A 24616-nucleotide genomic window follows, 5' to 3' on the forward strand; every position below is an offset into this window, starting at 1 on the left:
CCACTTCGCAGTCCACCGCCGAAATAGGGGGAAAAGCAGGTCTAGACAGGGCGTCAGCAACGGCATTCAGCTTACCCGCGATATGACGGACATCTGTGGTAAATTCTGAGATAGCAGTCAGGTGCCGCTGCTGGCGGGCCGACCATGGGTCAGACAATTTCAAAAAAGCAAATGTTAATGGCTTGTGGTCCGTAAATGCCACAAATGGCGGCCCTCGAGGAAATACCTGAAATGACGGACAGCTAAATGGAGAGCTAGAAGCTCTCGGTCAAATGCGCTATATTTCAGCTCGGCCGAATTTAGTTGCCGGCTGAAAAACGCTAAAGGCTGCCAACGGCCACCAACCTGCTGCTCCAGAACTCCACCCACCGCCACGTCAGAGGCGTCAACCGTCAGGGCCGTGGGGGCGGAGGGGCTCGGATGGACCAACATGGTGGCGTCTGCCAAGGCTGCCTTAGCTGCCGTAAAAGCCGACTCTGCGGCCGGGGACCACAACAACTCTACCGGATTACCTGCAAGGCATTGGAAAAGCGGGCGCAGGACTCGCGCCGCTGCCGGAACGAATCTATGGTAGAAATTAACCATGCCAACGAACTCCTGCAGCCCTTTTACTGTGGTAGGCCTGGGGAAAGCCCGGATAGCCTCCACCTTCTCTGGCAAAGGGACAGCGCCGGCAGGGGTAATTCTATGTCCTAGAAAATCGAGAGCAGGCAGGCCGAATTGACATTTGGAGGGTTGAATAATGAGCCCGTGGTCTTGGAGCCGCTGGAACACGGTCCGCAAATGGGCCTGGTGTTCCTGCACTGAGGGGCTGGCTACCAGGATGTCGTCTAAATAAATAAACACAAAGGGTAAACCCCTGCCCACGCGGTCCATCAGTCGCTGGAAAGCCTGTGCCGCGTTCTTTAAACCGAAAGGCATACGCAACCATTCAAACAACCCGAACGGAGTAATAGTTGCAGTTTTTTGTATGTCCTCCGGTCGCACCGGAATCTGATGGTATCCTCGCACCAAATCGATTTTGGAAAACACTACCGCTCCTTCCAGTCCAGATGAAAAGTCCTGTAGGTGCGGTATGGGGTAGCGATCAGCCGTGGTGACAGCATTGAGACGCCGATAATCGCCACATGGCCTCCACCCCCCAGATGCCTTGGAGACCATGTGTAACGGCGAGGCCCACGGGCTGTCAGACTGACGAACAATTCCCATTTCCTCCATCTTCCTGAACTCCGCCCTTGCCACCACCAGTTTGTCTGGCGGTAGTCTCCTGGCCCGAGCGAAAACGGGAGGGCCTTCGGTGCGGATGTTGTGGACCACACCGTGCTTAGCTGAAGGTGCGTCAAAACGTTGGACGAGCAGCTCTGGGAACTCTGCCAGAATCGCAGCATACGAGTCGGGGGCCGCGACGACGGCCTGGACAGTAGGGCTGGGCGAGGAGGCGATTGCCGGAGCGACGTGCTCGTCTTCAGCAGCGGGTCGGAGGTCGTTACCGCGGACATCAGGAACCAGTGAAAAAGCCCAGAGAAAATCTGCGCCCAGGATCGCTTGTTTGACGTCGGCTATGATGAATGGCCATTCGTACGTGCGGAGGCCTAACGCAAGGGACATCTTCCGTGTGCCGAAAGTGCGAATAGGGCTGCCATTAACCGCGATGAGGGTGGGACCTGTCTTACCCGATCTGGTTTCGAGGTCGGTCGGCGGCACTATGCTGACGATGGCTCCGGTGTCTACCAAAAATTCTGTGTCCGTGAATCGATCATGGACATAGAGGCGCCGGTTCTGGCCAATCGTAACTGCCCCTATGTACGATCGGCCGAGGCATTTCCCGCGAAGGTACAAGGCAAACGACAGTTGCGGGATTCGTTACCCCATCGTAGGTGATAGTAGCACCAGCCGCGCTTGTGCGGATCTTTTTGGCGGGCTTTCGGAGAATTGGCGGGAGACGTGGCGCCATCTTGCCGTCGCTGTGGCGTGGTCACCGATGTCGAGACTTTGTTGATGGAATCCCCTGCCTTGTTTTTTCCCGCTATGAGCGCGTCCGCTTTCGCTGCATATGCTTCGGGGTCCTTAAAAGAACAATCCGTAAGCAGCAGTCGGACATCCTCGGGAAGTTTCTCGCGGAATGCCTGTTCAAACATCGGGCAATCCGTGTGCTCACCGGCTAGCACCATCATTTCGGCCATGCGGACGGAAGGCAGTTGGTCTCCAAGCTCCGGTAGGTGCAGAAGTTTTGCCGCACCACCATGCTTATTTAACCCGAAGGTTCGCAGTAATGCCTTCTTCATGGTTTCATATTTGTCTTCCGCAGGTGAAGTTATGATAAACCGCATCATGCGCTTGGTTGTGTCCGGCGATAGAGCGCTGACGAGGTAGAAGTACTTCGTTGCATCGTCCGACACCTTCTTTATGTGGAATTGAGCCTCGGCGTGGATAAACCAAGCTTGCGGTGCGTACGTCCAAAATAACGGAAGATGCACGCCTCCCGCGCTTGACTCCGGTGCGCCCTGCTCGGTCATCGTCAACGAGGCGTTGATTCCTGTTCAGTTGGTGATCGTCCAGATCACGTTCGGGGTCACCAATATGGCGAGTCCGAAACTTGCTAGTTGTAGACGAAGTTTATTGCAGCCGCAATACACGAATACAGAGTCAAAACAACAAGTTACAGGACAACCAATATAAACTTACTGTCTTCCTTGAAGACTTCGCCGAACTGGCTAAAACGGGCGCCAAACGCGCACCTGACATCGCTGGCCAATCAGCGATGTCGTTTCCTGGACCAATCCCCATGGTCGCGTTCCCACGTGACCTCGCTGGCCAATCCGAGGGTTCGACTACCTGGACCATTCTCTATGGTCGCTACAGCGCCAGCCTTTATTTACCCAGCGTTCTCGGCTAAAGGAACACCCACTCATTAACATGGCACATGAATATGCATGAATACATTACAGTGTCCAACCCCTTAATAATCTTATACGTTTCGATAAGATCCCCTCTCATCCTTCTAAATTCCAGTGTATACAAGCCTAGTCGCTCCAGTTTTTAGATACATGATTACAATCGATCCATTTACAGTGTATAAATACATGATAAGCTTTTTATGTCTATCTTCGGTTTAAAACAGCATCTGCAGTTTCTTCCTACACATAAAGTTTTAACTTACCTGGTGTACACCTTCCTGCATCAATTGCTGAGTGCATGACCCTCTTTCGACGATGAGGCCTTGCATAGTAGCAGTGCATCTTCATGTGACTGGAAAAGGGGAAAGGAGATGCCAAACTAGTCCTGCTTATGAAACGGATGAAAGAAGCTGATAGATGGCTCAGCATATATTCCAATTTAGGCGCCTTTCAAACATCTCAAAAGTTTTTGAATGTTTGGCTTTAGCAAATTGTTTTTAAGTTTGTGAATAATAGAAAGAGCTTAAAACCTCTTTTAAATTATTACAAATACAGTTTTGAAGGTAAAAATTCCTCTCCACTCAAATAAATGGAATTGCTGGTCCTGCACAAGATCTAACCTGGGACAAGTTCAGTAGAGATTCTCCAGTGAAAGCGCAAAGAGATTGCTGCTACTTCTCTCTACAACAAGTACAGCGTTGGCAAATGTTCAGGGGAAAGCCGCTGATAAACAACAGCAAGATGGAATTCCATGCCTGCACCATGACCTTGGTTGGCGATTCCAACCATTCTTAGTGGTACTAATGCAAAAAATGTCCAAATACTTACCTGCAAAATGTGGTCTTTAATGACGTGTAACATAATCCAAATTGAGGAAAACATACCCTACTTACGAGATGAAAATCTGAGCTACGTCAGCTCTGGGTGGGCCGATATATTGCTGTGGATAATTAAACTTCTATTTGTGGAAGGTGAACAATTGACATGACCTTTGCATATTGGGCACCTGAGATAAGACCTACCATTCACCCCTTGAGTCTGATCCATTATTCAATTGCGCCATGGTTGATCCATACTTAACCTCCGTTGACCTGTAATGGTATCTTTACCTATTAATAGTACAACAATAGCAGTGTTAAAAATGTTAAAAGAACCCACCTAATAACAGATTTCAATAATCTATCCTCAACTGGATTTTAAACCAATTAATTATGGTTTTGTAGTTTCTATCCAATTTTTAAATAAAATGTGATTTTGCATTTTCCTAATCAAGAGATACAATTTTAAAACCTAAAGACCTAAAAAAAATTCTGAGATAAAGTAATGCTTTTGATATTTTTCATCTGCTTTGATTTTCATACACTTGGGTGGCCTTCAGATTTCAGAGAACCTTTTAATGTCATTTGTTTTTCATCATTATTTTCATACTTGCATTAAATTAGATTAAATTAAATGATATGATGATATGATATGATGATATGATTGTCTTAACTTCAGATTTCATTGCCTTTTTTTCTCTACTCTAAGGCAGACATTTCCCATGCAGAGGCACAGAAATGGAAAATTACTTATTGCCCATTCTAGATTTTGACAGTTCTATGCATGTTTCTTTACTGTTGCCTTTGTACTTTCTTACAAGTTATTTTCCAGATTCATTTTTTGCATCATCTCTTCAAACTAAAATATTTTATTTAGTTTGAAACCTCTCATGGGCTAAATATAAAGAATGAACATTTAAGAAGTAGGTTCCAGATGAGCAACCTTATGTGTAAAGTTCCAAAGGATCACATTACAACAATGATTACAATTGTGAAATGTTATGTTATTTTAGACAGAACAGCAATTCCGAAACATTATAATATCATCCTACCGTGGGCAGCTTGTTTCACGTAATCTGTACAACATACACGCATTTCTATTCTTCCACTCATATTCATTAACTTTATTATCATAATTATTCTTTCTACTGTGTCAATTTGAAATGTAAACATTTATATCTATTGTGCTTCTGATCACTTTAACTACTCTGGTTATCATTCAGCACTCTCATCAAAGACTTATCATCCCCGGTAAGTCCAGGTGGTCAGGTAAACATCTGAGCAGCTGACAAAGAAAAATATTTTATCTTCTAATTTCAATAGATTTAATGAAGTGAAGTGGCGTGGCGATAGAGTTGCTGTCTTACAGCACCAGACACCCGGGTTTAATCCTGACTATGGGTGCTGTCTGTACGGAGTTTGTATGTTCTCTCTGGGAACGCGTGGGTTTTCTCCGGCTGCTCTGGTCTCCTCCCACATTCCAAAGATGTGCTGGTTTGGAGGTTAATTGGCTTCTGTAAATTGTCCTTAGTATGAGGGATAGAACTAATGTACAGGTGATTGTTGGTCGACGTGGATTCGGTGGGCTGAAGGCCCTATTTCCATACTGTATCACTAAACTAAGTCTTTATATGTGCTGTTGTCCGAGACATTAATCTTATTGGATGATTGTATAGCATAATGTAATGTAATAACTAGTAAGTCCAGATGATTCCATCTGCAGATTTATTTGTTCAGTGCTCTAAATATGCATGAACTGTGGTAATGCTGCTCAGAAATATGAGTTCTCATAAAGACTCCTCTTAAAGATCACAACAATCTGATATTGTAGAGCAAATTTAACCAACTAAAAATAATCCCAAAGAACTTTGCCTGAGAGCCGTGAAGTAAGGTTTGCTGCATCAGGAGATAATGGCAGTGGTAAATAAAAATGCAAGTTTTAAAGAACTTCTTAAAGAGAGAGAGGTGGAATAGCGGAAAGATTTGAGACAGAATTTCAAAATCTGGGCAGCACTCAGTCATCAACACAAGAACAACGTTGGGGTTGTCGAAGATGACAGTTTTGGAAAGAACTTGGGGAAAATGTAAAACGTTAGAGAAGCCAGAGAGAACATTTGAAATAGTTGCCAGATCAGAAGGCAAGGCAGGTCAGTGAGCATAAGAGTGATGGGTAGATGGGATATTGAATGTAAAGATATAAATACATAGCACAGGGAAATACAGAGACAAGTAAGGTTTAGTTGAGTTCCAGCAGTACTTGAAGGGGGGTGAAGACGAACATTGCTGTGGATGTTGAAGTAGGGAGTGCTGTGGAAGAAAATATGTGAGCTTGGTTTGGGATCAAATAAAATCAAGGTTACAAACTCTGCTTCCACTTCAAAAGGCCAGAGGAAGAGAACAAAATGATTAAAGACAAAGGAAGCACATCAATGATATCCTCCAAGTCCCTCAGTAAAAAAGTATGTAACACCCTCTCCAACTCATGTGAAGCACTTGTATATCACCAAAATGGAGAAACAGCATCCAAGCACTGAAAACCTCTCCATAAAGAGTACGCAGAAAACAAGCAACAACAGTGGAAGGCGTAGACCACCTCCGATACCACCCACACCCTCCTATCAGCACCCTTGTCCATGTTTGGCAGAGTCTGCGAATCTGAGCCCAGGGACGTTGATATAGAAGGGGCCAGCGGAGATTTACAAAAATGATCCCAAGAATGATTGGGCTAACATACGAGGAGCTTTTGATGGCTCTGGGCCTGTACTCGCCAGAGTTTCAAAGGATGAGGGGAGATCTCATTGAAACCTACTGAATAATGAAAGGCTTAGATACAGTTGATGCAGTTGTGAGAGTCTAGCACAGCCTCCGAATAAAAGGACGTACCTTCAGAATGGAGGTGATGAGGAATTTTTAGCCAGAGGGTGGTGAATCTGTGTACTCATTGCCACAGATGGTGGTGGAGGCAAGTTATTGGGTGTTTTCAAGCGGAGATTGATAAGTTCTTAATTAGTAAGGGCATCAAAGGTTACGGGGAGAAGGCAGGAAAATGGAACTGAAAGAAAAATAGATTAGACATGATCGAATGACGGAGCAGATTCAATGGGCCAAATGGCCTAATCCTGCTCATATATCTAATTACACTGATCTTTATTCACATTTTGTTACTGGATTTGGAGGATTTAGCAGAGGCAGAGGCCGGGTGCTCCGGTTTCCTCCCACATCCCAGAGACATACAGGTTTGTAGGTTAATTGGCTTCTATAAGTTGTCATTCGTGTGTAGGATAGAACTAGTGTACTGGTGGTCACTGGTTGGCGTACACGCGGTGGGCAGGAGGGCCTGTTTCCGTGCTGTATCTCTAAATCTAAAACTAAAAGTGGAGCTTCAATTTGACATCACAACTGTAAAATGACATTTTCAATTTTGCAGCACTACAGTGTTCCTAGAATGTTGTCTCTAGAGAGAGGGTAGGATGAATCAGCTTGATTAAAAAACCAGCAGCACCATCTGTGGGACTAGTTGTCACCACCAAGCCTGAGAAATTACACACAACCATCTGAAATTTGCAAAAAGCACACTCCTTTAATTCAGTGACAGCTCATCTTCTGTACATGCTCACGGGTTGCATTTCAATGGTAATAACCTAATTTGCAACCCTTAAATTCCATCAGCTTGATTAATTGCAAATGAATGCAACACCATGGTAGTGAGAAGTTCTCCTGACAGAACCATGTCTCATACTAATTTGATGTTCCTTGACAATCATAGACAGGAGGTGGACACAAAATGCTGGTGTAACTCAGCGGGTCAGGCAGCATCTCAGGAGAGAAGGAATGGGTGATGTTTCGGGTCGAGACCGAAGGGTTTCCCCATTCCTTCTCTCCTGAGATGCTGCCTGACCCGCTGAGTTACTCCAGCATTTTGCGTCTACCTTCGATTTAAACCAGCATCTGCAATTATTTTCCTACACATCATATACAGGATATTATTTGCAAAATAATTTTCAGTTGTAACTTCAAATTAAAAATGCCTTACACAGTGGTATGGATCTAAGGTTTTACAGGATTATCCTTTCAACATAATCTAATTTCGTCTCAAGCACCTTGCACTCTGTTTCTGACAGTTCCTTTATATAAACTCCTCAGAGCAAAACATTCTCTAAGGGTTGGCAGCTAGTTCCGGTGCACAATTAAGGCTTTGTGAGTTTGGGCATGTTTTATTTTCCTAATAAATAAGCATCTTATGGTATTGTTTTTCTTGAACTGACAGCAATTTTCACGCAAAGATTAGACATACTAAGGAGGGCAGTAACGCAGTTATTATGAGATGAAACTAAGTATGTCTTGGTTGGACCATCAATTAAAATAAATCATAAGGCTGGTAATATATGGTGCATGTTCTTTAAGAAAATGTTTATCCTTTGTTTAATAAACACCCAATTCAAAAATAAATGACTATTATTTAATGAATGAATTTTTCAATCTATGTTGGTAAATTTAGACCAACACATTTAGAAAAACTGTAATGTCTTATGAAAGCTAATTAACAATATGAAGATGTCACATCAAAATAGGAAACTCTCAGTTATCTATGAATGTGAACATCTGTTTTCACAATAAAAGGAAGATCATAAGAGGACATTCACATAATGGGTGCAATTGGGTAACGATGGCAATCTGTGAAAGATGTTGATCTACATTTTGGGGTTACACTAAGGTTAATGGTGGAAGATGGGTGGAGGGGAAGCAGAATATTTACAGGCTCTCAGTGAGGAGAATGTAAATGTAATTTTAAGTAATTAATAAACAAGGCCATCACAGGTGGAGAAATTCAGTTCAAGAATGATCAGGAGGCCAGAAGTGGATGAACATTATAAAAGCAGAAAAAATATTAGAGAGAGGGAGGCTCAATTGCACAGAGAGATTTGTAAACAAGAGAATTTAAAATCAAGGTGCTGCTTAACTAGAAGGCAATAAAGCAGACTCGGTGCAAGTTAGGACATGACCAGCAGATCTATCAGAGTGTGGGCAGGAGTTCAATGAAATGGCCATGTTCTAGTGAATAAAAGAGGTGCCAATGAGGGTTTCAACAGCAGATGAGTTGAGTCAGGTTGAAATAGAGCAATATTACAGATAGCTGTGTGCAGTCTTGGTGTTGACATAGATATGTGGCCCAAAGCTCAGTTCACAGGTTAAATATTAGACCATGGTGAGTAGAAGTCTTGTTTCGTCTCAGACAGATGCCAGGGAGAACAGTAGATTGATTGCTTAGAAAACAAAATATCATCAGGACCAAAGACATCAGCTTTGATATGAAGCTGAGGAAAATGTCTTCTCATCCTATTCTGGATGAGAGACCATGAAGCAATTCAGAGAGAGCTGTCTTATCCTTTGTGTCATTTTAAAATATGTACCCATTTCCATTTTAAATGGATTTTAGTTTAAACCATTGAATCCAGGATGAAAATATTTCTCATTGGGTGTGAGACCACAATTGCATTCAGTAAACTGAAGGCCTGTACAATCATAGTAGGGCTTCATTTTAGAGTCATAGTCATAGAATGATGCAGTGAGGAAACAGGCCCTTCAGCCCAACATGCCCACATTGGCCCACAGGCCAACATGTCCCAGCTACAGTAGTCCTACCTGCCTGTGCTTAGTTCATATCCCTCCAAACTTGTCGTCTCCATGTACCTAATTGTTTCTGAAACATTGGGATAGTCCCAGCCTCAACGATCTCCTCTGGCAGCTTGTTCCATATACCCACCACCCTTGGTGTGAAAAAGGTGTCTCTCCGATTCCTATTAAATCTTTTCCCCTTCACCTTGAACCTATGTCCTCTGGCCCTCGGTTCCCCTATTCTCGGCAAGAGATTCTGTCCACCTTCATTCTTGAAGTAAAGACCAACAATCTATTTGTCTTCCTAACTATGAGCAATATTTGCATGATCACTGCACTATCTTGCATCAGCACACTAAGATCATTCATCAATATTTATTCGTTTTACATCATTTAAAAAACGTTTTCTACTCTTTACAAATTATACGTTACATAGTGTTCTTGATTTACTACTGCTGACATTTTATAGCTTTTGTTTATTTCCTCTTTTTCTATTCATCCTCATTAGCCCTTTATCTGCAACTTATCCCATGACAGCCCCAACCTCACCACGTCAGATATATTCCCTTCGTACTATCCATCCCTTCCTCACCTTCTCTGCAACTTAAATCTCATTTGTTTTCTTTCCATCCCAATTCCAATAAAGCTTCTTTAAAATGGAATATCAACTCTGTTGCTCTTTCCACGGATATGCCTGACCTTAATTTAGTATAGTTTAGTTTGTTGTACTGAGGTATAGTGAAAAGCTTTTAGTTGTATGTTAACCAGTCAGCGGAAAGAGTATCTACGATTACAATCGAGCAGTCCACAGTATACAGATACATGATAAAGAGAATAACATTTAGTGCAAGATAAAGTCCAGTAAAGTCCAATTAAAGATAGTCCAAAGGTCTTCAATGACGTAGATAGAAGACCTCATCTATCTTCTATCCTGCTCTTATTTCAGATTTTCAAACCTGCTCTTATTTCTCTTATTTCAGATTTTCAACCTCTGCAGTTTTTTAAATCTATGCATTAATAATAGTATCGCCACAACAAATTTACTGCTTGGTTGCTTAAAATATACAGTTGGGTTTACTGTCCCGAAGGATTATGATGCCTGCGGTCCAGTTAGTTAGAGCATAAGATTAAGAAAATATTGCAGCAAGATTGACTAATCTTTACTGGAATTCGGATGAATGAGAGGTAAACTTAAGGATACATGTACATTTAAGAAAAGGGCTGGCAAGGAAGATGCAGAGAAGTGTTTTAACCGGTCACAGAGTTTATAACTAGGAAAGAGTCTTGATATCAGGAGTTGGCTTTGGCCTTGGGACATGCAAGGGGAATTTTGTTTACAGAGATGAGCATGATTGTTTAGAATTCTGTACTATAGTAAATTAAGAATGGTGCATCATTGAGTATATTCAAGATTGCATTTGATAGATTTCTGGGCATCAATGATGTTAGGACAGAGCAGGAAGGTAAACCTGAAACACAGATCCACCAATGATCTTAGATCTGGAACAGAGTAGGTTCCAGCAATCTTATGGACCGCAACTGCTTCGACTTGGTACGAAAGAGGTGTGAGGATGGTTTTCCATTGCCCAAAGTCATTATCCACCGACCCTTCAAATTCACCTGTTACAAGTTCCAAGATTGTACGACAAACACATGGACATACACACATGTGCACACAGACATACACACAAACAAACTGTTTCATTGGAATAAAGAGCGAAGAGCCACTATGGGTTCCTGTCATTGGGAAGTATAAAATAGAGACAGCAATTTCCTGCTAAGCTACAAGCAAGGCTTAAGTTTCAATGCCCAACTTGTTACTAAAATGAAAAACAAGTTTGAATAAATTTTACTGAAATTTGTATATTATGTGAAAAATGAACGTGAAGAGCAAACGGTTGATATCTGACATATAATTGAGCAATTTTCCGAACTATGGGACTCTCTGGTCAGTTGCTTTGAGCATTAGAGGAAGGAGATTTTCAGAGAATCATAGATAGAGCATAGAAAAAGGACCTTTAACCCACCAAGTTCACATCGACCATCCATTCACATTAATCCCATTTTTATTCCCATCATGTTCACATCAACTCCCCCCAGATTCTAGCACTCCCCTTCACATTGGAAGCAATTTACAGTGTCCATTTAACCTACCAACCCGCACATCTTTCGGAGGAAGTCTGAGCACCCAAGATTGAGCAAACTCCACACAGATAATGCCCAAGTTTCTAATTGAACCCTGGTTTCCAACACTTGAGGCAGTAGCTCTACTAACTGTGCCAACCGTTTAAAATGGATTGCAGATTTTTTTTTTTTTCAATTTGTGACTTAATATTCTTTGATTGTAGGAATACGGAAAAAAAAAGTCAGACATTGTAACTTCAACATGAATAGAATGAATGGTTCAGTGCCAATAATTCCACACTTGAGAATTTTGGTCATGATGTCAAGAGGAAATGCCAGTAAGAGAAAAGGTAGTTCCTCAGAATAAAGGAGAGCAAATTGTAGTGTGTGTAATCACGGGATACTTTTGGCTATGCCCAAACAGTCATTCAAGCCCCACGCTGGCTGTACACCAATGGGCAGAGTGCCCGCCACAGCCATAGGACTCTGCAAAGCATTAGACAGAGAAAGTGGGAGTACATTTCACAAGGGAAGTTGAGAGGGTGCGCTTTCAATGTATTGAGAAATAAGTCTAATAATTTTTAAATATTGCAAACCACGGAAAACTATTACACGTGTTCAAAAATCATTTGCTTATGAGGAGTAAACCAATAACGAATGAAGACACAAGAAACTGCACATACTTTAATCTTGAGCAAAACACAAAGTGCTGGAAGAACTCAGCGGGTTGGGCTGGAGGAAATGGACAGGCGATGTTTCAGTTCAGGACCCTTCTTGAGACTGAGTTGAGTTGGGTGGAGAAAATTGGAAAAAAAGAGGTGGGTTGGAACAAAGCCTGGCGAGTGATAGGTGGATACAGGCGAGGCAGCGCCTGTATGGTGGAATAAGTGACAAAGGTTAGAGGTGAAAAGGAGACAAAAGGGTGTCATATAAGGAGAGAAGTGGAATGTGAAGCCGGAGAGAGGGATATGGATGGACAGGGACAAGGAGAGGGTAAAGAGGGGGAAAAGGGAAAATAGGGAGGAAAAGGAAAATAGGGGACTCGGGCATGGGAAGTACGTGCACGAAGGAAGGGAAAGGAGCAGGGTGACAGGGTGGGGTGAGAGATGGTGGGAGAATTGGAAGCACAGCAGGATGGGGGAGGGAAGGAAAGAAAGAGGGGGAATGGAGGGGTATGACTTGAAGTTGGAAAATTCAATGTTCATACTATTGGTTGTAAGAAACCCATGCGGATTATAAGGTGCTGTTCCTCCAGTTTGCATGTGGCCTCACTCTGCCAATGGAGGAGGCCCAGGACAGAAAAGTTAGTACGGGAGTGGGAAATGGAGTTAGCAACCAGGAAATCCACTCCTTGGTGAAAAGAGCACAAATATTCGACCAGTTGCCTAGTCTACACTTGGTCTCACTGATGTAAAGGCAGTCATTGTAATGGAATAATAAATTAATTTATTCAATTGAAAAAGTAGCAGCGAATTTTGGACAAAGAGCGGAGTGATGCCAGTAATATGGAACTATAAATGGCTAAAAACTGGTTTTACTTCTTTTATATTTCAACTTTTTCTGTTTTTCTTAATTAATAGTTGATGTTAAATCTATAGTGGATTTTAATTATAGTTCTTTTTCTAAGGTTGGTTTGGGTCCCTTTGCTGTAAGAACAGTTTCTCCAGTAAATAGTGTTGGTGCTCTCATACCTTGCAATTTTGTTAGCTGTGGGAAGGGTATTTATTTTGTAAGGTTACATGGACAGGTTCAAATGAGACACACGTAGGTCTTATATTGCATGGAATAGAATTCCATCATGATGAGAAATCCATTTAAAGAGTACTGAAGGAACTAGGCATTTCATAAACGTTATTTAAAACTCACAGAAATAAAGACCCTCGACACAGTCTGTACACTTGAAGGCCCATGATGGTTGCCATCCACAGCAGAATTACATTTTCTTCTCTTCAAAGAGTAATTTAAAATATTTTCATAATACTGCTAGTCTCATTCATATTCCTTATATTTATTCCATGAGTTAACTGCAGTAAAATAAATTTGTTCAAATTGATACTTCTCTTACGAATGCTGATATTACTATCAATCTTAATTGGCAACTTCCATAGAAATTGACCCAAAGGATTTAGCAACCACTGAAATAACACTGGGAAATAACTATTTTCCACATCATTTCTTTATAACTATATTAATACTTCCGCGTGTAAGTTTCTAAAAACCAAACCATGGGTTATTTCAATTTCGTTACTGATATGTTAAGTTTTACTGAAAATAATGAATCCTGATTTGTGTGAATTAAATCATTTTTTTTTAAAATCACGTTTCTCAGCATTCTCAGAATATTGTGTACCGTGACATGAAGCCTGAAAATGTATTACTAGATGACAATGGAAACAGCAGACTCTCAGATTTGGAGCCTGCAGTTAGAATTAAGGATGGCAAAGCCACTAACAGTAAAGTAAGTATGGACATGCAATGTTGACATCATGCAACTATAAAATTATTGTGTTTTAGAAATCTCTAAACCTCATAATGGCATCAGGTAAAATCCAGATACAAGCATACTAATAAATATTCTATTATGTTGTTATGTCAGCAGATAAAGAGGAATTCACTCAACATATTATTGATCTTCATGTAGTCCTGTGGAAAATGCCCAGAGGCTAAGATTGTGCAGCAGGAAAAGTGGCAAGTTGGGCAGCAACTTGTCATACTATTGATGCAAACTAAAAGGTATAAATTAGCAAACAGCTTCCTGAGTTTAAATCTCATACATGCATTGGCATTAAAACACAAAGGCATAAAGTTCCAATGTATCCCTTTCTGAATAAATACACCAGAAAAAGCTAAGGCTTCTCCAGTCCTATAAGCTAATTTTTATCAGTTGTCTTTGGCTATGAATGCTTAATTTATAATAAAGATCAGTCTTTCAAATTGTAATTATTGCTGGCAATTTAAAAAACAACTTATTTAACGTTTTCTAAATGAATCTTTTCTCTCTCTCTCTCTCTCTCTCTCTCTCTCTCTCTCTCTCTCTCTCTCTCTCTCTCTCTCTCTCTCTCTCTCTCTCTGTCATTTTTCTTTTCAATGTTATTTTTCTTTCTGTACTTTAGTCATAACCATTGCAGCTAATATTCCAGTATAGCCTCTGCATGACTCAATAAGGATTCTTCAACCTGATTGAATGCAGGGTGACTATTGCTGGCTCTACTCACACATGTTCCTGGTCCCCTCTACATTGAAATGACTCTTCTTTCACTGTAAGCTGCTCCACAAAACATCTGTGGGCTTGTTATATAAACATTAGAAAGCCGAAGACTATAAAATCAAGATTACCAATTGTACAAACGCAACAGTTTCTAATTTTCAATGTAAACTAATTTCCTCCAACCGCCCTTCCATTACCATATATATACAATTAATATTGTCTTTCAAACTATCAACCAATTTCACAGTTTGAAAATTACTAAGTCACCATTCTATTGAATGCTATTTTAATACAGACCAGAAATGTTTAATCTTGACTGACTTTCTCAATAAAGCTAAATATTAATGAGAGAACATACATATTTGATTGGCCGCTGTTGATAGCTGGAACCATTGCTTTACTTTAATCTCAATAGAAATTACCGCAATTCACTTAATTATTTTGAATAAATCCGTTTCATCTATCAGTTCCACACAGAATTCTCTTAATTCCATTAAAACTTCTTCACCTGTATGAGTAGAAGCATTATTTCTTTCACATACACACATACTGAACAATGGACAAATAAATTTTAGATGAAAAACTGTTCCATTTTAATAACCAGATAGGCATTAATACTTCATTTGTAGGCCATTGGGTAAAATTTTAAGAGATCATCAAAATGTTCTAACTGAAAACCTGGGAGAAGAAATTTGGCTTGCGTCACTTGCCTGCAGACATGTGATCCAGTAGTATTTGTGGGATAATACTTGTCAACTTCCAAAATGAGAACACATTCAATACAAGCAGGGGATGAATGTCTGTCTCAGGAACCATAATAACCAACAAGGCTATAACAGTACAGATATTGTAACAGGGTCATAGATCGGATGCTTTATAGAAGGAACGGTCATTTGGGAAAGACCGTAGACCTATCCCTTGCCGAATAAACAGCCATAGGAAAAGGATCAATGGAGAAAATGACAGTCAAGTTAGAGAAAGGGAATAAATGGAAGCTGAATAAAATCACACAATGGAAAACCAATAGTAGCAAAAGTGAAAATTCTGCAGACTATAATAATTTGTTCAAAAGTGAAATTAACTTTGCAACATAATTGCGTTTGAATATTGCAGCTAGTCCATTTTGTTTTACCAGGTAATAACAGCATTTTTAAAAAATGTAGGCTGATTTATGTTTCAGCTACTTATACCAATGACTCATGTTTATTGTTCTGGTGTGAAAATTGCACTCCTATTATGAATTATCTCACATTTTCAAACTCCTTCAGCCTTAATCCATTAAATGACACATTCCGTACCTTTTTATTTTTATTGCATTGTAATCACAGCCTGACAATAATTACACCATAACTCAAAAATATATCTGTATATGACTGATGCCCTTCCAATGCACATAGATTACCCAGTTATTGGTTGAGATGCGATTCAGTTGAGACTATACCACAAATACATTTTAATAAGTTAAGTGCAAAGATGTTTTTGCAATTATTGATGTAATTAAAATGTCTTTTGTTTTATTTTACTACTTGAGGCTGGAACTAATGGTTATATGGCTCCAGAGATTTTAAAAGAGGACAAGTACACATTCTCTGTGGACTGGTTTGCTCCAGGATGCAGTGTTTATGAGATGATTGCAGGACAAAATCCTTTCAAGGGTTATAAGGAGAAGGTCACTACAGATGAAGTGAAAAGGAGAACACTGGAAGACGAAGAGAAATAATTTCTCAGAAGTGTCAAAGGATATCTGTCGACTGCTTTTGGCGAGAAACTCAGAAGAACGCTTGGGCTGCAGGTAAGGATCTTGAAACACATTGTCAGGTTCTACGAGACATTTTACTTTCCATTGTGTTGAACTGCAACAATATTATTAGTATGATAGATGATATGATATGATGGTATAACCTGATACATGGTGTTTCAGAGAAGCTGTCTTTTTAACATCTGAAAGAATACTTAAATCCAATCATTTCAAAATATTTCTTTTTGAAGTGGATACTATAAATTAAGGAATTTAACTCGGTCTCTAGGGGTTGGGGATCAATCCACTTCTCATTTTTATAAACAAATTACTTTTAATTATATGTGGCATCATCACCTGTTTTTTCATACGATTATCCTTTGTTATCCCTGCCTGATATTGAAAAATGGGTGCCGATTGATTGCACATTCAAAGACCTGCATCTGGATCTCACTAAACACTCTCCATCTGCCACAGCTACGATGGAATGAGTGCTAAGGCCCAATGAAATATAAGACTATTCAACCTATTGATCCTGTTCCATATTAATTTAAACTATTTTTATATATTTATCCATTTCAGGGAATGTATCTGATACTGAAATTGCCAATATTTATCTAGAGGTCATAGCCTCAGAATTAAAGGACGTTCTTTTAGGAAGGAGATGAGGAGAAATGAGGAGAATGGGGTTAGGAGGGAGCGATAGATCAACCATGATTGAATGGCGGAGTGGACTTGATGGGCCGAATAGCTTACTGCTACTCTTACCACTTATGAACTTATGGCCTTCATCAACTGCTCCAGAGACGGTCGAGGTGGGGAGCTGCCTTCTTGAACTGCTGCTGTGGTGCTGTCATTCTGCTGGTAAAGGTATTCGTACAGTGCTGTTGAGAAGGGAATTCTATGATTTACACTGTGATGATGAAAGAACAATGATATAATTCCAAGCCAGGATAGGATGTGACTTGAGAGAAACATGTTGGCACTGGTGTTCCCATCTACCCTCATCCTGCTTGCTGGTGCAGATCATGGATTAAGGGATGTGGTGTCAGAGAATAACAGTGTGGTGTTAATGTGGTGTCAGTGGATAACAGCAGTGTATTTTGTAGGTGGTACGCACTGTAGCCATAGCAAGCGGGTGGCAGAAAGAAAGCATATAATACGTGCTGGGGGACGCACTGAAGCTCAGTGCAGCCAACGCCAAGGCTCTGTGGGGGAGGACCACAGTCTAGGGTCCTTCCGCTGCTGGACATGGGGGGCAGGGTGTGGTGGAGACGCCCCTCCACATAAGGGATACTGGGTTAATGTCTGTGAATGTAAGTAAATGTCTGTAAATTTGGAAGTGAATGCCTGTATCGAATGTGTAACCTCCGGAAATATCGGATGGGTTTGTTAAAAAAGAAGATGTTTTGTAAGCGATATTTATTACTTGAATAAAGTATTTTTTGATATTTAAAAAATTAAAAAATTAAAAAATATATATATTTAAGGTGCTGGAAGGGTTGCCAGACAAGTAAGCTGCTGGATGATGTCAAACTTCTTCAGTCAAGAGTCAAGTGCTTTATTATCATATGTCCCAGACAGAACAATGGAATTCTTACTTGCGGCAGCACAACAGAATACGTAAACATAGTACTCTGTAAACAATATTATAAACAAAAAGGTTCAGTGATATAAAGCTCTGCAGAAATATTCTCCAGAGATGCAGCCTGAGTCACTCCAGCACTTGTGTCTTTTTTTAACCAGAGATACAGCTAGTCTCGAACATTATATATGTTCAGTACCACGGCTGAAATGTTGGTGGCAGCTCAAGGCCTCGACAGTATTGTCTGCTTTTTCTTGAATAGTGAATCCACCCAATTCACGCTGGGGATTCTTTTAAACTCCTCATTTACCCTTTCCAATACATCCACGACACTGGCGTCATTGAGGAGAGAAAAGCGAATGGATTCTATTCTTTTGGTTGGTTTAATTGTCCATCACCATCCTGAGAAGCATAGAAATGTGGCAGCACAGAAGGAAGTCATTCATCCCATCTTATCCGCACCAGTTCTCTACCAGAGCAACTCTCCCTGGCCTTACAGATTTCTCTCCACTGTATTTTTATCGACTCATCTCTTTAAGGCCACAATAGCTTCATCACCTCCACCGCCAAAGCATTCTAGATTCTAACCATGGGAGAAAAAGGTTGTTCCTCATGTCATCTTTAATTCTCTTCCACTTTACTTTATATATGTGAACACCGCTCCACCCAAGAGAATAAACTCCTGCTAGCAACTATGTCTAGACCCCTTTATAATTTTGTACACGTCTATCAAATATCCTCTCAGCCTTTTCTTTGCCAAGGAAAACAGTCTCAGATTCATTAAGCAAAAAAAAAAACAAAGTGCTGGAGGAATTCAGTGGGTCAGGCAGCATCTGTAGATGGAATGGACAGGTGACATTTTGGGTTGGGACTCTTTTTCAGATTCCACCAACTGAATCCCCTCTTCACAGAGACCATTCTCACAAATCACTTCTGGCCTCTCAGAAGCCTTCAGATCCTTCCAATAATGTGGTGAACAGAATTGACCCAATACACCGGATGACGCTGAAAAGGTTGTTTAATAAAGATTTAGCATAACTTCCTTGGTTTTCCACTCGACACATTCATTGAAAAAGGCCAAAGTTCTGTGTGTGTTTCATTGACCACTTTCTCAACCAGCCATTCCATTTTTAATAGGAATAAAAACTGCAGATGCTGGTTTAAATCAAAGGTAGACACAAAATGCTGGAGTAACTCAGCGGGTCAGGCAGCATCTCGGGAGATCATTGTGCACGCATCCCTCCAGGTCCCTCTGCTCCTGCACCACTTTTGGAACTGTATGCTTTAGTCGATATTGCCTTTGCTCATTCTTCCCATCAAATTGTGTCATCTCATATTTCTCTGCATTAAATTCCACCTGCTGTGCATTTCACCATTCCATAAGCCTGTTCCGATCCCCCTGCACTCTAGCATAATGCTGTTGGCAGTTCACAATACTGCAAAGTTATATGTCTTCCATCAATTTAGAATTTGGGGTTTGCACCCCCTGGCCTAAATTATTGATATAAACTAAAGTAATGATTCTAACAGCGATTCATGAGGAATGCTGCTATCACTTTCCTCCAGTAGGTAAAACAAAGTGTCATCACGACTCTCTGTTGATCGTTACTTAATCAACTTAGTTTTCCTATACGTTGGACCTGACGCCATGGGGCCTCGCCAGTGGATTGCCACCCTCGGTAGATCTGATTTCTCAATGGTAAACGGATATGCCCAGGGATTGTGATGAAAATATAGGCATATGGCTGTGGAGGCCGTCAGTGGATATATTTAAGGCAGAGATAGATAGATTCTTGAAGGGGGCGTGGCTGCGCCTTGCGGCTGCGGCTCACCGGCAGTCTCTCTGTCTTTTTTCTGTCTTTGTCTATTGTTACCGTTTAAATGTATGTATTGACCTATTTTTCGCTGTGTATATGTGGGGGGTGGTGGGGGAAACCTTTTTCCTAAATCTCCTCCTCAACGGAGATGCAACCTTCACCGTGTCGTATCTCCGTTCGCGCTACAGCCTAACACTGTGGAGTCGGCGGCCTCCAGCTGGGATCGACCTTGAAGACTCCGGTCGCAGGGCCTAGACTTACCATCTCGGAGGCTTCGGCCGCGGGCCCTGTAGACCGCAACATCGGGAGCTCGCAGGTCCCTGGCTGGCGACCGGCTTTCGGGAGCTCCAGCCGTAGCAGCTTTGACCGCCCCGAATCGCGAGGCTCGATCGACCCGCTCGCAGGACCTTCATCGCCCTGCGTGGCTCGGCCGCGGCACTTTCCATCGCCCGGTGGGGGCTTAGGACCTTCATCGGCCTGCTCGGCTCGGCCCTGGGACCTTCCATCGCCCGGCGGGGGTTTCAAAAGTCGGGAGCCTCGATCGCCTCGAGGCAGCAGTTTGACTGCCTGACCGCGGGAGAAGAATGAGGAGGAGATAAGACTTTTCTTTGCCTTCCATCACAGTGAGGGTGTGCCTGGAGCAATCACTGTGATGGTTGTCTGTGTTAAATTATAATTGTGTGTCTTGTGTTCTTTATTGTTTACTGTCAACCATTTACTGTTTATTGTTTATTGTCAATCATTTACGCCGGACCCTGACGTGAGAGGACGCTGGCGCTGTTTGTTCGCCGCTTCTCCGTCTGGATAAATCTTCTGTTTGTTTGTTTGTTTTTATGTCTTGTTTGCTCTGTAAAGCGTCTTTGAGTTTCTTGAAAAGCGCTATATAAATTAAATGTATTATTATTATTATTATTATTAGTAAGAGTCAGAGATTATGGGGAGAAGGCAGGAAAATGGGGTTAGGGGGAAAGATAGATCAGCCACGATTGAATGGCACAGTAGACTTGATGGGCCAAATGGCTAATTCTGTTCCTATCATGTGATCTTATGATATCTCCAGATGTTTATGAAGAGGATTTTGCAGGTTGTGCCTTTCTCATCTTCAAATTTGGTGCTTAGGTCAGCAACAGACAGATAGTGTATAAATTGTGGATTACTCATCCAGAAACCCAAATTGATGATAGCAGTTCAAATAAGTACTTGGGAAATTTAATTTCAGTTAATTCCATAATCTGAAATTTAATTCTGATACCAGTAATTGTAAGCATGATACTAGTGTTTTGTTGTAAAACAACATGATTTCCACCAAAAAAGGACACAAAGTTCTGGAGGAACTCAGTGGGTCAGGCACCATCTTGGAGAACATGGTTGGATGACTTTTCGGGTCTGGACCTTCTTCATAACCTATACATTTTCTCCAGAGATGCTGCCTGACCCGCTGAGTTACTCCAGCATTTTGCATTTGTTTTTGTAAACCAGTAATTCCTTTTTTCTACATGATTTCCACGAATGTCCTTCAAAGAAGGAAATGCAATGTCCTTATGCAAGTTAACTTTACATATTACTCCAGATCCATAACAATGTGATAGACTCTTAACTTTCTGAAATAGCATAACAAATATTATTCAATATAAATTATTCAGTCTGAAGAAGGGTCTCGACCCGAAACGTCACCCATTCCTTCTCTCCCAAGATGCTGCCTGACCTGCTGAGTTACTCCAGCATTTTGTGAATAAATTATTCAATATAACATTGAATTCACCAATTTTAGGTCACATCACCCCGCCCCAACCTTTTTCTTTTTTATCCTTGACACCCCCCTCTCCTCTCTTTCCTATGACCACTCCCTCACCCGGTAGGCACCCATTTCTTCCACCATCTCGCCCCCTTCCCCCCACCCTGTCTTCCCCTTCCACCTGCATCCTTGCATCTGACTATACGATCTCTCCTCTTCTCTCCTTATGATTTCAGACTATGGACTTTAGAAATACAGAGCGGAAACAGGCCCATCGGCCCACTGAGTCCGTACCAACCAGTAACCACCCCTTACACTAACCCTGTCCTACACACTAGGGACATTTTTTACAATTAGACTGGAGCCAATTAACCTATAAACCTGTACATCTTTGGAGTGTGGGAGGAAACTGGAGCGCCTGGAGAAAGTCCACGCAGTCACAGGGAGAATGTACAAACTCCGTAGAGACGGCACCCGTGGTCAGGATTGAACCTGGGTCTCTGGTGCTGAAAGGCAGCAACTCTACCGCTTCACCACACTGCCACCCCAGTTTCTCACACTTCTTTGTCTCCTTCTCTCCATTTTGACTCCTTAGTCTCCTTTTGTCACTTTTTTTTCTCTCCTTTTTCTCCCTCGCCTTGATCCACCACTCTGCCAATCAGAAAGCCCCCCACAGTTGTATCCACCTATCACTTGCCAAGATTTCTCCCGTCCCCACCTCTTTTCCAGCTTTGTTGCCCCTACTGCAATCAATCCGAAGAAGGGTCCTGTCCCAAAACGTCCCCTGTCCATGTCCTCCACATATGCTGCCTCACCCACTTAGTTATTTTGTGTTCAGAGCAAGCTATTCATTTTTGAAAATGTTATTATGCTTCTTCTCAGCCTGTCATTGTGCCTAATTTATAGTATATTGAATTATCCAAAATATAAAGACTGCGCTTCGATTATATGTAGTTATATGGCCCTTTGTGAATACCCTTGCTCTTACAAGTCTGGTACAATCACCTTCAGATAAGGTAGATAAATTGAATTGCAAAATGAAATGCATAATTGTTTTCTTCCACAGGGACTGTTACATAATTAAAAACAGTGACAATGGGTGTCCATGTATGTTTCATAGAACATTTGTCTAATATTTAAAGTAATTAATTTGTCTCCTACACTGGTTATGCTGACAGCACACTAGCTGTGCTTCATTGTGCACGTGTTTTGTACTGCACATCGTTTAATTTGCTATTTTGGACTAAATGATTGATTTGGTGATTTAAAAAATCATTCCTTGCCATAACATTTTTATTACTCAGTCAAATCGGCAATCTCTTCCTTTGCAGTGATAACGGAAGTGAATGCTTCTTGATAAAAGGTGGCGCCTAACGATGGTAGCCTTGCCAACGATCTGTCTCGTCCTTTTCCTTCTTTGTTGTTTTTAGTCTATTGTTAAATGTATGTTTTAGTGTACCTTTAGTTTTGTATTATGTGGGGAGTGGGGGAAACTTTTTTAATCTCTTTCCCTAACGGAGATGCAACTTTTTTCCATGTCGTATCTCCGTCCGCGCTGCGGCCTAACGTCGTGGAGCTGGCGGCTTCTTGCTGGGGATCGACCTCGGGAGCTCCAACCACGGGAGCCTGCGGACTTAACATCTTGGAGCTTGCGATCCCTTTGTCAGGGATTGACTTCGGGAGCTCCGACCGCGGGAGCCTGCCGATTTAACATTGTGGAGCTCGCGGTCCCTGGTTAGCGACCGACTTCGGGAGCTCCAAGCCACAGGAGCTTCGATCACCCCGATGCGGGAGCTTCGATCGCCGGCTGCAGGAGCTTCGATCGCACCAACTGCAGATGGTTCGACTGCCCCGACCGCGGGAGAAAAGGAGAAAAGAAGATAAGAATTTATTGCCTACCATCATAGTGGGGAATGTGGTGGAGCAGCTGTGGTGGATGTTCATGTTAAATTTTATGTAGTTGTGTGTCTTGTTGCTATTTTTGGTATGTCAAATCAAATTCATTGTATGTTGCAAAACATACTTGGCTAATAAAATTATGATTACAATTACGATTAAAAGCATACGATTAAATTACGATTAAATTACTTCTTAATTCCTTCCTGAAACTGACAAAATGAGGTTACACTGAAAAACACCGGCTAAAAACTTGGGTTAATTTTATATCATACACTCAAGTCCCATTCTTTCCTCACTTTAGGGAAGAAAAGGATGTCCCTAGAAAACACCCTTTATTCAAATCCATCAACTTCCAACGATTAGTAGCTGGACTTATCGAGCCTCCTTTTGTGCCAGACCCCAGCACTGTGTACTGCAAGGATCTTGGTGACATTGCTGATTTCTCGAAGGTCCAAAGTATTGACATTACTGACAAGGATAAGCAGTTGTACAGGAAATTTGTCACAGGTGCTGTCACCATCCCCTGGCAGGAAGAAATGATTGAATGTGGCCTTTACAATGAACTCAATGGTCCCACCAGGAAGCCATCAAAGGCAGGAGTGTTGGAAAATGACACCGAAGAGACGAAATCAAGTGTTTGCATAATTATGTGAAAAGGGGATATTCCATCAATCCTATCATTATTTTGCTCGGACTGCACCCTTTGCAGATTGCCAGTAAGTAGAAATCAGAATTTGCTTCTCTCTCACACCAGGGGCATATGTAAGCCGACATTGGGTCACAACGGGCATCTTCAATGGAAAAGGACTTGCATCTATATACTAAAACTCTCGTTTGATAGTTTGTTTGTTCCTGAACAACAGCCAAAGCGTGACAATTTTAGGCCCACCTTACTCACCGTCGTCCCTTTGGTGCTAATGGAAGAAGTTTCATTGAAATCGGTGTTATATTTTTAAGTTATTCACGTTTTAAAGTTTAAATCTATCTCCTAGGGAGGGAGGGAGGGAGGGAGGGAGGGAGGGAGGGAGGGAGGGAGGGAGGGAGGGAGGGGGGAAGGAGGGAGGATAAGTGGGGTTGAGGGTGTTGGAGTGGGGGGGGAGGGGAAGGGGGGGAGGGGAAGGGGAAGGGGGAGGGGAAGGAGGAGGTGAATGGGAGGGGGGTGGAGAGAGAGAGAGGGGA

The 24616-nt window shown here is 41.9% G+C and overlaps 1 protein-coding gene across 1 annotated transcript; it reads left to right on the forward strand.

Annotated features, from left to right (window-relative positions):
- Nucleotides 1-3958: 3958 nt before the first annotated feature.
- On the forward strand, nucleotides 3959-24090 carry LOC144599363 (rhodopsin kinase GRK7-like). Its single transcript, XM_078410154.1, is given in 6 exon segments — nucleotides 3959-3990; nucleotides 4939-4966; nucleotides 13785-13913; nucleotides 16195-16379; nucleotides 16381-16455; nucleotides 23739-24090. Coding segments are annotated over 6 exon segments (801 nt in total).
- Nucleotides 24091-24616: the final 526 nt, after the last annotated feature.

Source organism: Rhinoraja longicauda, chromosome 13 (genome assembly GCF_053455715.1).
Source record: "Rhinoraja longicauda isolate Sanriku21f chromosome 13, sRhiLon1.1, whole genome shotgun sequence".
In the NCBI taxonomy this organism is placed as follows: Eukaryota; Metazoa; Chordata; class Chondrichthyes; order Rajiformes; family Arhynchobatidae; genus Rhinoraja; species Rhinoraja longicauda.